The sequence below is a fragment of the Gadus morhua genome, chromosome 17, assembly GCF_902167405.1.
Source record: "Gadus morhua chromosome 17, gadMor3.0, whole genome shotgun sequence".
Classification (NCBI taxonomy): domain Eukaryota; kingdom Metazoa; phylum Chordata; class Actinopteri; order Gadiformes; family Gadidae; genus Gadus; species Gadus morhua.
In genome coordinates this window covers 14,584,945-14,602,444 of record NC_044064.1, presented here as the reverse complement: position 1 = coordinate 14,602,444, position 17,500 = coordinate 14,584,945, and the positions used below count along the sequence as shown (strand labels likewise).

The 17,500-nt window shown below is 45.6% G+C and overlaps 3 protein-coding genes across 4 annotated transcripts in view; 1 reads left to right on the top strand and 2 right to left on the bottom strand.

The window, feature by feature from the left end:
* The window catches only part of otud4 (OTU deubiquitinase 4), a 12,272-nt gene extending 7,235 nt beyond the window's left edge, over nt 1–5,037 (bottom strand). For both annotated transcript variants that reach the window (XM_030338381.1, XM_030338382.1), the window contains exons 1-10: nt 4,708–5,037; nt 4,251–4,334; nt 3,944–3,994; nt 3,325–3,371; nt 3,148–3,217; nt 1,379–1,460; nt 944–1,094; nt 716–758; nt 103–217; nt 1–11 (exon numbers count right to left, since the gene is read on the bottom strand). The exon at nt 1–11 is cut by the window's left edge and continues 54 nt beyond it. In XM_030338381.1, coding sequence (XP_030194241.1) covers nt 1–11; nt 103–217; nt 716–758; nt 944–1,094; nt 1,379–1,460; nt 3,148–3,217; nt 3,325–3,371; nt 3,944–3,994; nt 4,251–4,334; nt 4,708–4,827 — 774 coding nt within the window. In that variant the 5' untranslated portion in view covers nt 4,828–5,037. The remainder of the gene's footprint in view (nt 12–102; nt 218–715; nt 759–943; nt 1,095–1,378; nt 1,461–3,147; nt 3,218–3,324; nt 3,372–3,943; nt 3,995–4,250; nt 4,335–4,707) is intronic.
* Nucleotides 5,038–7,055: 2,018 nt separating this feature from the next.
* On the top strand, nt 7,056–14,002 carry LOC115529581 (mothers against decapentaplegic homolog 1). The gene is made up of 8 exons (XM_030338385.1): nt 7,056–7,489; nt 8,405–8,514; nt 8,719–8,824; nt 9,105–9,377; nt 9,877–9,999; nt 10,560–10,781; nt 11,279–11,535; nt 13,540–14,002. The coding sequence occupies exons 1-8, from the start codon at nt 7,306–7,308 to the stop codon at nt 13,681–13,683; spliced, it is 1,419 nt and encodes a 472-aa protein (XP_030194245.1). The 5' UTR covers nt 7,056–7,305; the 3' UTR covers nt 13,684–14,002.
* A 1,674-nt stretch (nt 14,003–15,676) lies between these two features.
* Nucleotides 15,677–17,500, bottom strand: part of LOC115529580 (zinc finger protein 827) — a 7,733-nt gene continuing 5,909 nt past the window's right edge. Inside the window, exon 9 of the mRNA XM_030338383.1 lies at nt 15,677–17,500. This exon is cut by the window's right edge and continues 462 nt beyond it. Coding sequence (XP_030194243.1) covers nt 17,311–17,500 — 190 coding nt within the window. The 3' untranslated portion in view covers nt 15,677–17,310.

Here is a 17,500-nt window from a genome sequence, read left to right as displayed (position 1 = left end):
CTTCTGCTGGGCTGAAATACACATTAAACGTTACAGCAAACTACCAAATACACACGTGTAAACATATTTGTGTGCATGTGTGTGTGTTTGTGTGTCTGTTACCTCTCTTGGAGGCGAGCCAGCCGTCATAATGCACATTCCTCATCAGATTGGGGTTCAAGGAGCGCCTCACTCTCTCTGAAAGGCCCCGCCCTCGGCCACGCCCCCGACCACGCCCCTGATAACACAGTTCCCAAATTAATGAATGTCTTTGTGTAATTGATTCATCAAAGACCATATATAGATTGCCGTGTGAGATCCCTGGTTATTCTGCTCATAATCAGTGAGTGTTAGGCCCAATCCCATTTCTACCCCTTCCCCCTCCCCCTTGTTTTGAAGGGGTAAGGGGAAAGGGGAAGGGGAAGGGGGAAAGGGGAAGGCGAAGGGGAAGGGGAAGGGGAAAGGGGAAGGGGGAAGGGGAAGGGGAAAGGGCAAGGGGAAGGGGGAAGGGGAAAGGGGGAAGGGGAAGGGGGAAGGGGAAAGGGAAGGGGGAAGGGGAAGGGGAAGGGGAAAGGGAAGGGGGAAGGGGAAGGGGAAGGGGGAAGGGGAAGGGGGAAGGGGAAGGGGAAGGGGAAAGGGCAAGGGGAAGGGGGAAGGGGAAAGGGAAGGGGGAAGGGGAAGGGGAAGGGGGAAGGGGAAGGGGAAAGGGGTAGAAATGGGATTGGGCCTTACTTACCCTGTTCGGCTGGCCACCTTGCTTGGGGGGTCCTTCTTCGATCCTGAATGTCAAACACAAACACACACACACATTTGCGCGTAAAATACACGATAGAGACAGAAAGACGGACAGGTAGGTTCCCACTGTAGAGACAGACAGACACCATCAAGGCTGACAAGACAGGCAGATTCCCACAATGGAGAAAGACAGAGGCACAGACCGACAGACAGACAGGCAGGTTCCCACCATAGAGGGTCTTCAGTCTCTGATTCGTCGCTGCTAGGGCAGGCGGCCATGTGATCGTCTGTCAGCTCAGAGCTCCTCCCCCAGCGCTGGGACGCACCCACCGCACAGCGCTCACCAAACACACGCTCATACAGCAACTCGTACAGGAGGGCTGTGCACACACACACACAATTTTATAATATATACACACAAATCGGTAATATACATACATATTATCCTCCTTACGTTTCAGCACAGAGATCTGCGTGTCTTCCTATGCAGTATGTTTTTAATGGGAACCGTTACCCACCGTGGTGTGGTCTCTCTCTCTCTGTGGGTGTGTGTGTGTGTGTGTGTGTGTGTGTGTGTGTGTGTGTGTGTGTGTGTGTGTGTGTGTGTGTGTGTGTGTGTGTGTGTGTGTGTGTGTGTGTGTGTGTGTGTGTGTGTGTGTCTTACACTGGCAGAAAGCAGTATTCTGGATGTGGCTGACAGGATACACACTGTCATAATGGTTCCCGTTCAGGAAGCACAACTGGACCTGGTGGAAAGACAGAGAGACACAGAGCCCATAATAGCCATTATAAATTTGAACATGATTCACTACGTTGCCTTTACTGCGGTCCTTCAATAGCCAGTCCACTCATCTTCACTTCCTAAATCTCCACAGGTTCTGTATTGTACCCACCTGTCCCAATACCTAGTCAGCTAGAGAAGCAGAACCAGGGCATCATCGCTTAGGAGGTATACGCCAATAAAGCCAGTCTGAGGGTTGTGATTGGCCCACATCATCAAATGTCAACATTAGGGCTGGGTAAAAAAAATTATTGAATCGATTTTGGATCGATTTCATTTCATTTTTGCATAATCAAATCATAGGGCATGAGATCGATTTTTTTTTATTATTATTTTTACCATTATTATTATTTTTAAACTTCAATAAACAATGCCTTAATGCAATTTGCAGTGATGGAATGTTGTAGTTCAAGTACACTTTCACTTGCAATTCCTTTCTAATTTCAAAATTGCACTGTTTAAGATGAAGAGAAAAAATAATGTACATTTGTATTTTATTATTTACAAATTATTTAAGAGCAGATTGAATCGAATAGTGATTAATCGATTCAGAACCTTATGAATCGAAATCGAATGAATTTAGGAAATTGGCAAAGATACCCATCCCTAGTCTAGCCTGGCTCCGCCCGCCTAAGTACTTCCGCTCAATTTGAATTTCCCTTCAGTACTAGGTCTGGACCTGCTGTATGTAATTGTATGTATTGGTTTTCTGGTGCCGCCACAGCGGCCCCCAATCAGCGAACAGAGGACGATTCCCGGCGCATGACATACGTCACAATCAAACGTTAGCGATTGGTTATGGCAGATCCAGAGTGGCACTGGGCAGATCCAATCATTTTAAACTTCAACAGACACCCGCCTTCAAGTGAGTTAACGTTTGTCAATTGATTAGGTCCAGACTCTCTGTACAAATGAAATGAAATGAAGTGAAGTACGAGAGTCTGGTAGAACCAGGCTATCCCTAGTCAACATCCCTGAAAGTTTCAGTAAACCCACTGTTTTAGCTGGAATTCAAACACTATGAGATTAAAAACATATTTATGTTTGGTTTGTTGAGTTTTCTCAGAAGGAGGGGGGTGTGTTACGACCCATGGCCACTTTGTGATACTTATTTCAGCACAGTCATTGTGTATGAGAGTTATTCGAGCAACGTGGTATATCAAATCCACCACAACACTATAATATACTGGATAATAACACATAGAACAAGTGTTATACTATTAGATGTCTGAGAGGATTAACCCTCACTCGGGACGCAGACATAAAAATAAACTGCTCTTCAGACGGAGCTCCACACATCCAGGAAAAGATCAGTACCTGCTTTTTTGAAGCCGACTGGAACATTCACATTTTTTTGCGGAGTCAGGCAAAAACATAGAATTTTACAGCAGCTTTCTCCAGAATACAATCTTATTCAAGTAGCCGAGGCGAAATGGCATAGATTACAATGTTGACGATCATATTGCCTTGTTTTTTAAACCTTAAAGCTATCCGACACAGCTGGTCTGCCTTGAGGGTGGAGGGAAGGGGTCAAAGGGCGATAGACAGAGGGACAAGCTCTGGAACACACCCCTTGTGTGATCAGTGTTACTCGCTAGCTTGGTTAAGCTTAAATGTAACAACACTGAACACATTTTTATTATGAGCCTTACCTGATCTTTAAAACCGTGTTCTGTGACCTTGAAAGGTTTCCCTGGTTCCTGGAAAATCCAGAAATCTCTCCTGGAGACAGAGAAACCACCATCAACATGATGCAAAGAATTAAACTACACTTTTAAACTAAATAACCTGGTTGTTGTTTGTTTTTGTGATGCTAACAGGAGACTTACTCATAAAGTACAGCCAGAGCGTGCATCTCCACCTGCCCGACCCAGTGCTGCACACACACACACACACACACACACACACACACACACACACACACACACACACACACACACACAGTTAGCAACAACAACACAGGAATATTGTCCCTAAGGCCGAATCAGACAAAATCCAGCTATGCAGCGATAAGCGCGGACTGCTGAGGAGATGTTGGAGTTCACCTTATGGCCCCATTAGTGTGACGTCAGGTTGTGATCTTTAACCACTCCCTCATGGCAGGATGCATCTCCCATCTTCACAGTTGCTTGTTACACAGCGTAATGCTACAATATTAATGTAACATGCTAAACGTCTTCTGATCGGTTTCTCCAAAAGTTAATTTAGTTTCAACTCCCCCCCCCCCCCCCCCCCCCTCCCCCCTCCACCACTACAGCTTAACCACACTACACTTGATCTGAATGTAGCCTTAGCCTGCAGTGCTATTATCTTGCTCTACCTACTGAGCTAGAAGGAGAATACAACCCCTAACCATGCAGTGTCGGTGCCTTGCTCTACCTACTGAACTACACAGGGAATAGAAACCCCAACCCTTAAAATAATTCTTACTCATCTCTGAGGTCTTACCTGGGGGTCTTGGATCTTGCCGAGGTATTCATCAAAGTCTCCTTCAATGAACTGAAAGATAAACAGGATCGAAGTTAAAGCACACACACACACACACACACACACACACACACACACACACACACACACACACACACAATTAGTACTACACGCACACATACAATTATTACTACAAACAAACACACACACACACACACACACACACACACACACACACACACACACACACACACACACACACACACACACACACACACACACACACACACACACACACACACACACACACACACACACACACACTCACCGCCTCATAGCTCTCTCTGTTCTCTTTCAAGAACTCCACACACCTCGCGCGGACTTGTGTGTGACGACTTTGACACAGCAGCACCTGAAAGAGTCCGACGGAGCGTCACACAATTGGCAAAGATTTACATAATTTGACAGTTCATATAACTAGGCAGACGACATACTGTCATAAACATGATGAGTCAGAGTTGCTTACGGCAACTTCCGTACAGATAAGTAGTGATACTTGTTTGGCTTCACCAATGGAAACGTATTGTCCATTCCAGTACAGCCCTTTGAGTGTCCTTCAGTCTCTTCTATATCAACTTTACATTAACTAGTGATAGCTTGTTCAGATTTTATCGCTGGCTCGAGTAGTAGAATGAATTTCAATAATTGATATTATTGTTGTTGTTGTTGTTGTTGTTTATATGTCGGCATTGACATAATACAGTCCGTCCAGTACGATCTCCCACCTGTTCGGCCACGGCCCGGAACAAACACGACCCATCCTTAGCGATCTTCTTCCTCACTAGTCCGATTGACTTGAAGTATTCATCCATGTGTTTCTCAGAGGGATGTCCGCCCTCCTCCATTGCTTACTACTAAACACCTAGACCACACCAAGGTGGAGTACTGTGAAGCACAACGATACCGACGATAGCAGGGTTATGTTGACAAGTCGTCGTTAAAGGTGACTAGGTGAAATGGCCGCTTGTCATAGTTGCATCTTGACGGGTGTCTCTGCTTAACTTTCGGTTTCCAAGCTATTAGCCGCCTATAAGCTAAATGAAAGTAGCGTGAACTTTATGGGCCGTTCACGTCGTGTCGGAGAAACCGGTTTTACATTCCATGTGGGAAGAGGCATTCACGTCAACCTCGGAGAACATTGCCGAGTCGGAACTTCATTCATATCTCTGAATTGGGCAGAAATTGATGTATCAAGATAGTGTAAAATTAAGTATTTATCCGAGGGTGATGCACTATTTAAAACTATCTTGTTGTTTATTGTTTCCTTTATACATAGTTGATATTATTAACAATCATGAAACATCATCGAAACCAAAATAGACCATCAGCCCCCACCCAAAGGTTTGTTTTTTGCAGGGTGAAATATTTACAACGGGACTGTACGACTTCGGCATTCCTCTTTACGAAGTCGCCCATCTTTGTGGGTGTGTGACGCTCTCAGTTCGAAGAAATTATAATTATTCCTATTTCGCTGTTTTCTGTCAGATGTCTTTAACTCGGCATAGCAGGCTTCATGCTTCGTCGCCACGCCCTCGTCTCTCCTGCATGCGATACGAGGGAGCACTCGATTCACGACACTCCCCCAGCGACGGAACGGTGTTCCGTAGCGTCTTGTGCGGAGCGGCCACGGCGTGTAGACGCCAAGGGTTAAACAAATCAAGTCGACCCGTTTACTCTTTTCCTGCTAAACAAAACCCCGAGTTGCAGGAGTAGCAGCAGCTTTAAGCCCCGCCGCAAGGTTCCGCCCGTCGTGGAGGGAACGTTGCTTTACTCTACGACTGACGCCAAGAAATACACATAACGTTACATCCTCTCTAAGCCGAGGTAGGTAACCGATTACTTTAAATGTACTTCAAGTGAACACTTGCAATGCCTGACGAACAGTGCACTTCGTCTAGGCTTCAAGAACCCGAATGATCAACTTTTCGCTCTATTGCAATCGGTATTTTAACCCTTAGCAGCCACACACACAAACCGTATTTTAGTCGACTTACAACTTTAAAATTTCTGAATTGTAGTTGTATCAACTTATATAGCCCTGCGAGAGACAGACACACACACACACACACACACACACACACACACACACACACACACACACACACACACACACACACGTTATGCTGTGTCTATTATGTCTGGCTTTCTCAGACGTTGTCTTCTTCTCAATTTAATTCTCTCCCTCTTTCTCCTTTGCACGTCATCTCCAGTGGATAAATAATTTAGTTGTCTTTATTGGTCAGAGAGAGGGGGGCTGGCAGATAGAGAGGTATTCAGCTGCAATACTACACCATGTTTCTGTCCACCCCCCCCCCCCCCTTCCTTTCCTCTCTTTCCTCCCTCCATCCAGTGCACTCTCCTCTCTGTGACCCCTTCATCCATCTGCCCGTGCTCCATCCTTGCATCCTCTGATCTCTCTCTCTCTCTCTCTCTCTCTCTCTCTCTCTCTCTCTCTCTCTCTCTCTCTCTCTCTCTCTCCCCCCCCCTCTCTCTTTCAGGAGGTAGAAGGACATTGATTTTCAGTTCTGCTAAGTGCACTGTCTAGGGTGTCAATTATCAATGGTGTGTGTGTGTGTGTCTCTCTCTTTGCTTTCTTAATGGTGTGGTGAACTCTGACCTGTGAATTTGCATGACATACTATCTTACATTACATCATCATGCAGTGATATGAGCAGCCCATAATAATCTCTTAGGCACATAAACTACATTTGGATTGTTAACCCGATTGGTTGTTATGACAACCCCAAAGTGATTGGTTGCTATGCCAACTAGATGCTGGGCTGGACGGTGACTGGTTTCCATGCCAACTGAAAGGTCAGTGATTGATTGCTATGGTGACGAGTTCTCTTTATTCTCCCCAGGTGGACTGCTCCACACCTCTGAGCTCTGGCAACACACCCATTCCCTGTGTGTGTGTGTGTGTGTGTGTGTGTGTGCGTGTGCGTGTGTGTAGGGCTGTGAGTGTGTGCACGTGTGTGTGCGTCTGTGTGTAGGGCTGTTAATGTTTGTGTGTGTCTGTGTGTAGGTGTGTGTGTGTGTGTGTGTGTGTGTGTGTGTGTGAGAGAGTCTGTATTTGTGTGTGTGTGTAGTGCTGTGAGTGCGCGTGTGACTGTGTGTCTGTGTGTAGGGCTGTGAGCGTGTGTCTGTGTGTGTGTGTGTGAGAGTGTGTGTAGTGCTGTGAGTGCGTGTGTGGCTGTGTGTCTGTGGGTAGTGCTCTTTGCGGGTGTGTCTGTGTGTAGGGCTGGTAGTGCATGTGTGCGTCTCTGTGTGTGTGGGGCTGTGTGTGTAGGGGGAGTGTGTGTGTGTGTGAGTGAGTGTGAGAGATGAACGTGTCGTCCCTGTTCTCCTTCACCAGCCCGGCGGTACGAAGGCTGCTGGGCTGGAGGCAGGGGGAGGAGGAGGAGAAATGGGCGGAGAAAGCGGTGGAAGCTCTGGTGAAGAAGCTGAAGAAGAAGAAGGGAGCCATGGAGGACCTCGAGAAGGCTCTCAGTTGCCCGGGGCAACCCAGTCAGTAGCAGTTACAAACTTCAGCTATAAGCCCGTAGAGGCCGTGGTTACAATGATTTTTAGAAATGCTAGGGGGTGTTTGTGAGGCATGACACGAAGCAGAGTTATTGAAGCTGTTACTGTAGACTTCCTAGTAAGATTTCACAAAATAAACACACAGCGACATAAAAAGCGACAATTTACTGAAAACAAATCCTCATTCTCCAAGCAATTTAGTTCCCCTAGACAGCAAAATGGCTTAGCAACACAGCCTAGCATTCTTTGAGTTTGGCGACAGGTTAATACAAAATAGTTATTGTTATGGGTCGCAGTGGTGTGCTTAAAGAGTATTTTACAACCGCTTCGAGCCAATCACATCAGACCGGAACCATCCATTTTGTTATGTGAAAAGAAAGAGAATTTTTTTTGGGGGAAATGTATACATTTTTGTGGAAATTAGTAAGCACTTTGATACTTTGCTTGATTACTATACGTGATGTCTATGTGATATCTGCTATGGCTTTATCCACCACTAATGACAAACCTTGTATTTGTGATTCCCAGAGCTACTCTCACGCTATTGTTCAGTAGAGGCTGTGCCGGAGTCCGGACTATAATTTCTTTTTTTCAACTACTCTGCATTGTGTCTGCTGTGCAGCACTATAACTTTTTCTAGTTGCTCAAATTTTGATCGGACTCTATTAATAGTCCGATCACCATCTCTCAGCCTCACTTTGGACGAAACATATTCTGCCCAATCAATTAATGTAAATATTATAGCCCGTATTATGTATTATGTAGAAGACACTCAAACATTTTCTAATCAATTCTCTCTCTCTCTCTCTTTCTCTCTCTCTCTCTCTCTCTCTCTCTCTCTCTCTCTCTCTCTCTCTCTCTCTCTCTCTCTCTTCCCCCCCCCCCCCCCCCCCCCCCAAGGTCAGTGCGTGACGATCCCTCGCTCCCTTGACGGGAGGCTGCAAGTGTCTCACCGTAAGGGTCTCCCTCACGTCATCTACTGCAAGGTGTGGAGGTGGCCCGACCTGCAGGTAAGCTTGCGCATCAGTCACCTAGCGGCCATCTCTACCCAGCTAGCGCTTAGAATCAGGTTGGCTGCTTGCTGAATTAGACCATTACACTCAATTAACATTGTGTGTGTGTGTGTGTGTGTGTGTGTGTGTGTGTGTGTGTGTGTGTGTGTGTGTGTGTGTGTGTGTGTGTGTGTGTGTGTGTGTGTGTGTGTGTGTGTGTAGTCTCATCATGAGCTGAAGGCAATGTCCTGCTGTGAGTTTCCCTTCGGATCTAAACAGAAAGATGTCTGCATCAACCCCTACCACTACACACGAGTAGACACCCCCAGTAAGTGTGTTTGTTCATTATGTATTTATTATACTTCCCCATTGGCCTTGGTTAATAATAATAATAATCTAAATAATAGTATGTGTTATGTCCTCCTCTGCCTCATTGAGTTGATATAATATGAATATATTAATAATAATAATAATAATAATAATAATATTAATAACATAATAATATTAATATACCAGCGGAATAGTAGAAAAAATATCCCTCTGTCACTGCGTAACATATACTATAATAATGGTAGCGTAATAATAGGTATTATTTCTCCTTTCCTCAGTGCTGCCCCCAGTGTTGGTTCCCAGGAACAACGACCTCGCAGCGAGACCCTGCGTGCTCTCCCGTTTCCACGGCGACAACAACGAGCCGCTGATGCCCCACAATGCCACCTACCCAGAATCCTTTGCTGGCATGAGCGGGGCACTGGAGGGCTTTGATCCCTGTTCCCTTGACAACGGTTACCCTGTGTCGCCAGGGGGTGGGTCCTGCAGTAGCCCCGCCCTCCCCTCTCCTCCAATCAGCTCAGACACCGAGAGCCCATTTAACTTACCAGGTAGAGCCCTACCTCACTCTACCGCCTCTCTCTCTCTCTCCATTTAGCATATTAGTTAGAGCACTACCTCACTCTACCCACTCTATCTCTCTGTCTCCCGCTTTCTCCCCATGTAGCATACCAGGCTAAACCCATCTCATTCTATTGCCTCTCTCTCGCTCTCGCTCTCGTCTCGCTCTCGCTCGCTCTCTCTCTCATATATCAGATAGAGCCCTACCTCGTTCTACCAGCTCTCTCTCACCTCTCTTCCTCACTGTACCTCCTCTCTCTCCTCCAACTCTTCTCCCTCACTCAATCTCCTCTCTCCTCCAACTTCTCTCTCTCACTCCTCTAACATCTCTACCTCACTCTACCTTCTCCTTCAGACCCTGACCTGTGTGTGTGTGTGTGTGTGTGTGTGTGTGTGTGTGTGTGTGTGTGTGTGTGTGTGTGTGTGTGTGTGTGTGTGTGTGTGTGTGTGTGTGTGTGTGTGTGTGTGTGTGTGTGTGTGTGTGTGTAGCTGACACTCCTCCTCCAGCTTATGTGCTGGCTGATGATTCGCTGAGCCAGGACTGCTCTCAGCCAATGGAGACCAACTTCCTGTCCAATTTACCCAACACCATGGAAACCAACAACAGGCCAGGTAACCATGGCAGTGGCCCTGTCACAATGGTGACACATGTTCCTCACACTTCTCTCCCAGTCTCTCTGTCTGTCTGTTTCTCGGCCCCTCTCTGTCTGTGTCTTGTCTGTCTGTCTCTCGCTATCAGTGTATTTGATTGTCTCTCTGTCTGTTCTTATCTCTCTCTCTCAATTCATTTTAAATTGGTTTTACTGGCATGACAAAAGCATGTTTGCATTTGTCAAATCCCTTAACAATTGGATTCGTATAAGGACTTGTACACTGTGTTCTGTGCTGTCAGAACACACTTAACATGTGTTTGTGCGTAACAACTATAAACACTGAGGGGCTGTCAGAACACACTAACATGTGTTTGTGCGTAACAACTATAAACACTGAAGTGCTGTCAGAACACACTTAACATGTGTTTGTGCGTAACAACTATAAACACTGAGGGGCTGTCAGAACACACTAACATGTGTTTGTGCGTAACAACTATAAACACTGAGGGGCTGTCAGAACACACTCACATGTTTTTGTGCGTAACAACTATAAACACTGCGCTCTGCTCCCTCCATCAGAGGTGCTGCCGGTGGCCTACGAGGAGCCGGTCCACTGGTGCTCCATAGTTTACTATGAGCTGAACAACCGTGTGGGAGGGGCCTTCCTGTCCTCCCAGTCCAGTGTCCTGGTGGACGGCTTCACCGACCCCACCAGCTCCCAGAACCGCTTCTGTCTGGGCCTGCTGTCCAACGTCAACCGCAACTCCACCATCGAGAACACACGCCGACACATCGGAAAAGGTACCGGACATGGGGCCCGATATCGACCCAGACATAGGGTCTGATGTAGCACCTGGTTTAGAAGCACTACTATAGAAACGGATATAGAACCGGATAAAGAAGCAGATATAGAACCACAACTATAGAATATAGCACCTGATACAGAACCACTATTACAGAAACAGATATAGAACCTCAACCTGACAAAGGGCCAGAGAGAGAACCATTACTTTAGAACCAGATATGAGGGGAGATCTAGAACCATTAGAACCAATGTACCATCGGGAACACACTCTGACACATCGGCAAGGTTGACGCAACAGAAAATGTAGAACCAAATATAGAACCACAACCAAATAAAACTGAAGAGCCACATATAGAGCCCAATGGATTCTAGTCCTAAGTGTGTGTGTGTGTGTGTGTGTGTGTGTGTGTGTGTGTGTGTGTGTGTGTGTGTGTGTGTGTGTGTGTGTGTGTGTGTGTGTGTGTGTGTGTGTGTGTGTGTGTGTGTGTACCAGGTGTGCACCTGTACTACGTGGGCGGGGAGGTGTATGCCGAGTGTCTGTCCGGCAGCAGCATCTTCGTGCAGAGCAGGAACTGCAACCACCACCACGGCTTCCACCCCACCACCGTGTGCAAGATCCCCAGCGGCTGCAGCCTGAAGATCTTCAACAACCAGGAGTTCGCCTCGCTGCTCGCCCAGTCCGTCAGCCACGGCTTCGAGGCCGTCTACCAGCTCACCAAGATGTGCACCATTAGGATGAGCTTTGTCAAGGTACCGCCACACCCTAGACCCTGGACCTAGCTCTAGACATGACTTTAGACCAAGCTCTAACCCTATACCTAGCTCTATACCTGACCTCAGACCAAGCTCTAACCCTAGACCTAGCTCTAGACCTGACCTTAGACCAAGCTCTAACCCTAGACCTAGCTCTATACCTGACCTCAGACCAAGCTCTAACCCTAGACCTAGCTCTAGACCTGACCTTAGACCAAGCTCTAACCCTAGACCTAGCTCTAGACCTGACCTTAGACCAAGCTCTAACCCTAGACCTAGCTCTAGACCTGACCTTAGACCAAGCTCTAACCCTAGACCTAGCTCTAGACCTGACCTTAGACCAAGCTCTAACCCTAGACCTAGCTCTAGACCTGACCTCAGACCAAGCTCTAACCCTAGACCTAGCTCTAGACCTGACCTCAGACCAAGCTCTAACCCTAGACCTAGCTCTAGACCTGACCTCAGACCAAGCTCTAACCCTAGACCTAGCTCTAGACCTGACCTTAGACCAAGCTCTAACCCTAGACCTAGCTCTAGACCTGACCTTAGACCAAGCTCTAACCCTAGACCTAGCTCTAGACCTGACCTTAGACCAAGCTCTAACCCTAGACCTAGCTCTAGGCCTGACCTTAGACCAAGCTCTAACCCTAGACCTAGCTCTAGACCTGACCTTAGACCTAGCTCTAGACCCGACCTTAGACCAAGCTCCAACCCTAGACCTAGCTCTAGACCTGACCTCAGACCAAGCTCTAACCCTAGACCTAGCTCTAGACCTGACCTTAGACCAAGCTCTAACCCTAGACCTAGCTCTAGACCTGACCTTAGACCAAGCTCTAACCCTAGACCTAGCTCTAGACCTGACCTTAGACCAAGCTCTAACCCTAGACCTAGCTCTAGATCAGGGGTGGGCAGTTAATTTTCCCAAAGGACCACATGAGAAACAGGGACTGTTGTGGAGGGCCGGGCCAATAGGCTAAATTCAATCCAGCTCAATATTAATTTGATCTCTTTATAAGACGCAGTAAAATGTAGGGTATTTGATAAGCTGTGAATGGCAAGAGTAAAAGTTATAAGAATATGAAAAAAATGAAGCAGACATGGTACAAAATGCAGCTATGTTAGTATTTAACTAACATCCACGAAAGCAATTGTGAAAAAATTAGCATGTTTTTACCATTTTTCAAGGAACGGCATTGAATGAACTTTATGGCGCTATTACTATTTCATTTACAGCGTAATTACATTAGCTTTTTTTCCACGTTTTCTTCAGATGAAAAACTGAAACAGACATAGTACAAAATGACAACATGTCACTATTTGAACAGTATACTCAAAGAAATTTTAAACAAAATGTGCATGTTTTTGCAATTGGTTTTTCAGAATAGCAATAAATTAACTTTATACAAAGTGTTATTATCTTTTCGTTTTTAGTTTTACTACTCCATTAGCTGTTTTTCAATTGTTTTTTTTCTTGTTAAGTGAGAGAAATCTAGTCTGTGGTTGACGTGAACAAGTGCACTGAAGTCAGGTTAAATGTTTGACGCAGGCCGGTTAGAAACGGCCAAAGGGCCGGATGTGGCCCGGGGGGGCGTACAATGCCCAGGTCTGCTTTAGATCTAACCCTGGACCTAGCTCTAGATCTCAACTTAGATATAGCTCTAACCCTAGACCTAGCTCTCACTCTAGACCTAGCTCTCACCTTAGACCTAGCTCTAGACCTGACCTTTGACCTAGCTCTCACCCTAGACCTAGCTCTAGACCTGACCTTTTGACCTAGCTCTCACCCGAGATCTAGCTCTAGACCTGACCTTTGACCTAGCTCTCACCCTAGATCTAGCTCTAGACCTGACCTTTGACCTAGCTCTCACCCTAGATCTAGCTCTTACCCTAGACCTAGATCTGACTTCAAACCTAGCTCTAATCTTAGACCTAGCTTCAGGTCTGACCTTAGACCTAGACCTAACTCCAGACCTGACCCTCTTCCCCTTCCTCCCACCCCAGGGTTGGGGAGCTGAGTACCACCGGCAGGACGTCACCAGCACCCCCTGCTGGATCGAGGTGCATCTGCACGGGCCACTCCAGTGGCTGGACAAAGTATTGACCCAGATGGGCTCCCCACACAATGCTATAACCTCAGTGTCCTAACACACACACACAAACACACACACAAGCACACGCACACACAAACATATACATACAAACACAGTCATATATTTCCATACACTCACATACACTATAAATATATATACAGACTCACCATATCCAGTGTCTTAACATATATAAATGTATATACGCACAAATACTTAATGTGCACCTAGGCCATGTATAGAATGTAACACTATTATACTACAGTACACTTTGTTATACTACAGCTATCTCCTTTGAATATTTCTACCTTTCAATGAATTGTTACAAACTGTATTTTTAGATAACTTGTGTTTAATAAAATTGTATTTGATTTTAACTTGTTAATATAATGATTTGTTGTTGATTTAAATGTTGACCACCTAGATTGATATAGTTATTGAGTTAGATACAGCGAAGTATAAGTATTTGGTTATAGAGGGTTACATTTATTTATTAGGTTAGATCTGGATAGTTTAGGCATACGTTAGAGATAGTTAAACTAAGGTATTAGGCTATAGATTGCTAGTTAATGTATTAGGTTAGAGACGGTTTGTTAATGTATTAGGTCAAAGATAGTTAGTTTAGGTATCTTAGAGAAAGTAAGTTCAGGTATAAAGATGGTAAGTTTAGGTATTAGGTTAGAGATGGTTACGCTGTTATGGTTAGATTGGGGTGTGTTAGGGTTAGGCTTAGTATGGGGGGTTTAGAGTTAGGGTTAGCATAACCATGGCATCAGTACCCTGTAATCCAGTAGGGGACAAAGTAACGAGAGGATGGTGGTGACCTCCCATCCATCCGACGGCTGCAGTAACAACCACTACACATGGGGGATTTGACTAGGCCGTGTGCGTGCACGCCAGCCCCCGTCCTGGGATCGACCGAGCTCGGCTACGAGGATCTCATAGACGGGAGAGAGAGGCTGAACTCGGTTGCCATGGTTACCAGAGAGAGGGAGACTTGGCGAAGAGTTGACCGCTCGTCCCGTCTCCAAGATGAGTTACACGGAAGAGATCTGTAACCTGGTTAGATATTATTAGATGTTATCAGAGAACCATGGAATACATCTGTAACCTGGTTGGATATTATTAGATGTTATCAGAAGAGATACAAGAAGAGATCTGTAACCTGGTTAGATATTATTAGATGTTATCAGAGAACCATGGAATACATCTGTAACCTGGTTAGACATTATTAGACGTTATCAGTGGAGAACCATGGAATACATCTGTAACCTGGTTAGATATTATTAGATGTTATCAGAAGAGATACAAGAAGAGATCTGTAACCTGGTTAGATATTATGAGATGTTATCAGAAGAGATACAAGAAGAGATCTGTAACCTGGTTAGATATTATGAGATGTTATCAGAAGAGATACAAGAAGAGATCTATAACCTGGTTAGATATTATGAGATGTTATCAGAAGAGATACAAGAAGAGATCTATAACCTGGTTAGATATTATGAGATGTTATCCTATGGAAGAGATCTGTAACCTGGTTAGATATTATTAGACGTTATCAGAAGAGATACACGAAGAGATCTGTAACCTGGTTAGATATTATTAGATGTTATCCTATGGAAGAGATCTGTAACCTGGTTAGATATTATTAGATGTTATCCTATGGAAGAGATCTGTAACCTGGTTAGATATTATTAGATGTCATAAAGGAATGCACTGAAGAGCCTGTTTTATAACAGCATACAGCCGGTCAATACAAAACCAAAGCAGAAATGATAAAAGCACTGTTAAAGAATAGATACATACCCAAACACTGAAACATAATAAATAATTTTAAGAAACACATACTCCAGATTTTGTCTGCAGTCTGTCTACCTTATGTTCATTGCTCTCAAGATAACTCAAATACATTCTCATGTATACAGTATATGCCATGCCATGCTTCTATTTTATGCTAGTAGTTTGCTACGTATTATAGTGGATAAGCTAGAAAGAATAGCTATTCAGCTTTAGCAAAACGGTTAGTTTGGCTAAAGGTTCATTAAGGAAACTTGAGTTTTACATTCATATTTATTAGCATTTTAATTCACCAGTTGGTACTATTAACAGTCTGGTAACAGCTGTTAGCCAAATAAGTGAAATCAGGCAAAGCAAGCTAGAAAATATTGAAACAGCTGACAAACATGGCCAAGGCATGAACGTTTATAAATATAATAGACATGATATCACTGCGCAATCGTGATGATGTATGGCCCTTGTTGGCAGGACAACAGATTTGATTCCATTGGTTCCTATAGAACACTATCACATTAGAGGCAAACCCTTCAAGGCCCCGGCCCCCCGAGGGCTGAGCACTGAGGCGACCCGGATTATCTGGGTGTTGTCTGGGTACAGTACGTCTGTTGCTCTGGTAGAGATGATCGGTGTGTTGCTAAGGGAGAGAGTCTGTCTGTTGCTATGGGAGGGACAGTCGACCTGCTGCTTTGGGAGAGACAGTCTGTCTGTTGCTATGAGAGAGACAGTCGTTCTGTTGCTATGGGTGTATGTGGGAAGGCGAGGGCTGGGTTCCTGAGAGATGGTCTTCTGGATGTTTGACAGCTTAGTGTTTCCCTTGCGACAGCCTTTGGGCTCTTATGATTGGTGGATCCGTGCAGCGTCATGCAGGTGTAACATTGATAATAGGCAAAGTGCTTCCTGGGTTTTCAAGAGGTCGTGTCGACCCTGATCACATGACATGGGCTCTTACAACCAATCGTCTTCTCTCGCTAATGCTGACAGGTGTTGGATACCTTTACATCTGCTGCTAACTCTGACAGGTGCTCGTCTGGAAACATAAACAGGGATGGTAAAGTACATCTTGTACCTCTTACAAATATTCAAGATTCATGGCCGTTTAACTTAGGAGCATTATGCAATCCTGTAAACACAAACACATCAATAATTTACAAATAACACCCCGCCCACCCCCTCCCAGTGATGGTGGGACAACAGGGCCCAACTATTATGGGATGGAGTGATGTTCAGCTTATTCAACCATCAGACAGGACTCTGGTTCGATTCCCAAACCAGCTGGGAAAATATCACAATCTCCATAATGGCAGTGACCTCGCCCTCAGTTGAAGACTGTGGTTGTACTGGGATGCTCCCAGTGTCCACTAGAAGAAGACTGGCTGCACTGGGCAGCTCAGAGTAGAACCAGTAGAAGACTGTGGTTGTATGGGTCTGCTCCCAGTACCCACCAGTAGGAGACTGTGGTTGTACTAGGCAGCTCCCAGTATAAAGTTTTGTTAGTGAAAGAGAAGTAAGACATGCTTTATGATATGAAAGAACTGTTAAACATGGATTATACATGTAAAGGTGAGAGGATGTGGCTGGCTGCAGCAGACCCAGTGAACCCTTCTATCTAAGGCTATAGCGAACCAAGCATTATAAGAGCTAGCTTACATTCTCAAACACATTACACTGACAGCCTTGAGCTCAATTAGCTTTTAGCTCCAGCAGTTCACATAGAGCAGAAAAGAAGAGGAGAGGAGTTTGGGAAGAGGAAAAGAGAGCAGAGGAGAGGGGAGAGATGAGGAGGGAGAGAGAGAGAGAGAGAGAGAGAGAGAGAGGAGAGGAGAGGAGAGAGACGATAGTCAAGGAAAGGGTAGAGACTAGAGGAGAGAGCAGAGGAGAGGGGAGAGGTTCAGGAGGAGTCAGTTAGCCCCAGGTAGCTGAAGAAGATGTGTTGAGCAGAGGAGGAGGAGGAGGAGGAAGAGGAGGAGGAGGAGGAGGAGGAGGAGGAGGAGGAGGGGGGGGGGGCGGCAGTAGGGGCTGCAGGGGGCGTGTGTTTCAGGGACAGAAGGGTGGTGATGGAGAGGAGCGGGGAGAGGTCT

Excerpts from the sequence above, each read along its gene's own strand:
- LOC115529581 (XM_030338385.1), top strand. The coding sequence starts at position 7,306 with ATGAACGTGTCGTCCCTGTTCTCCTTCACCAGCCCGGCGGTACGAAGG. Across the intron at positions 7,490-8,404 it reads CAGTTGCCCGGGGCAACCCA|GTCAGTGCGTGACGATCCCT; the intron begins GTCAGTAGCAGT and ends CCCCCCCCCAAG. Across the intron at positions 8,515-8,718 it reads GGAGGTGGCCCGACCTGCAG|TCTCATCATGAGCTGAAGGC; the intron begins GTAAGCTTGCGC and ends GTGTGTGTGTAG.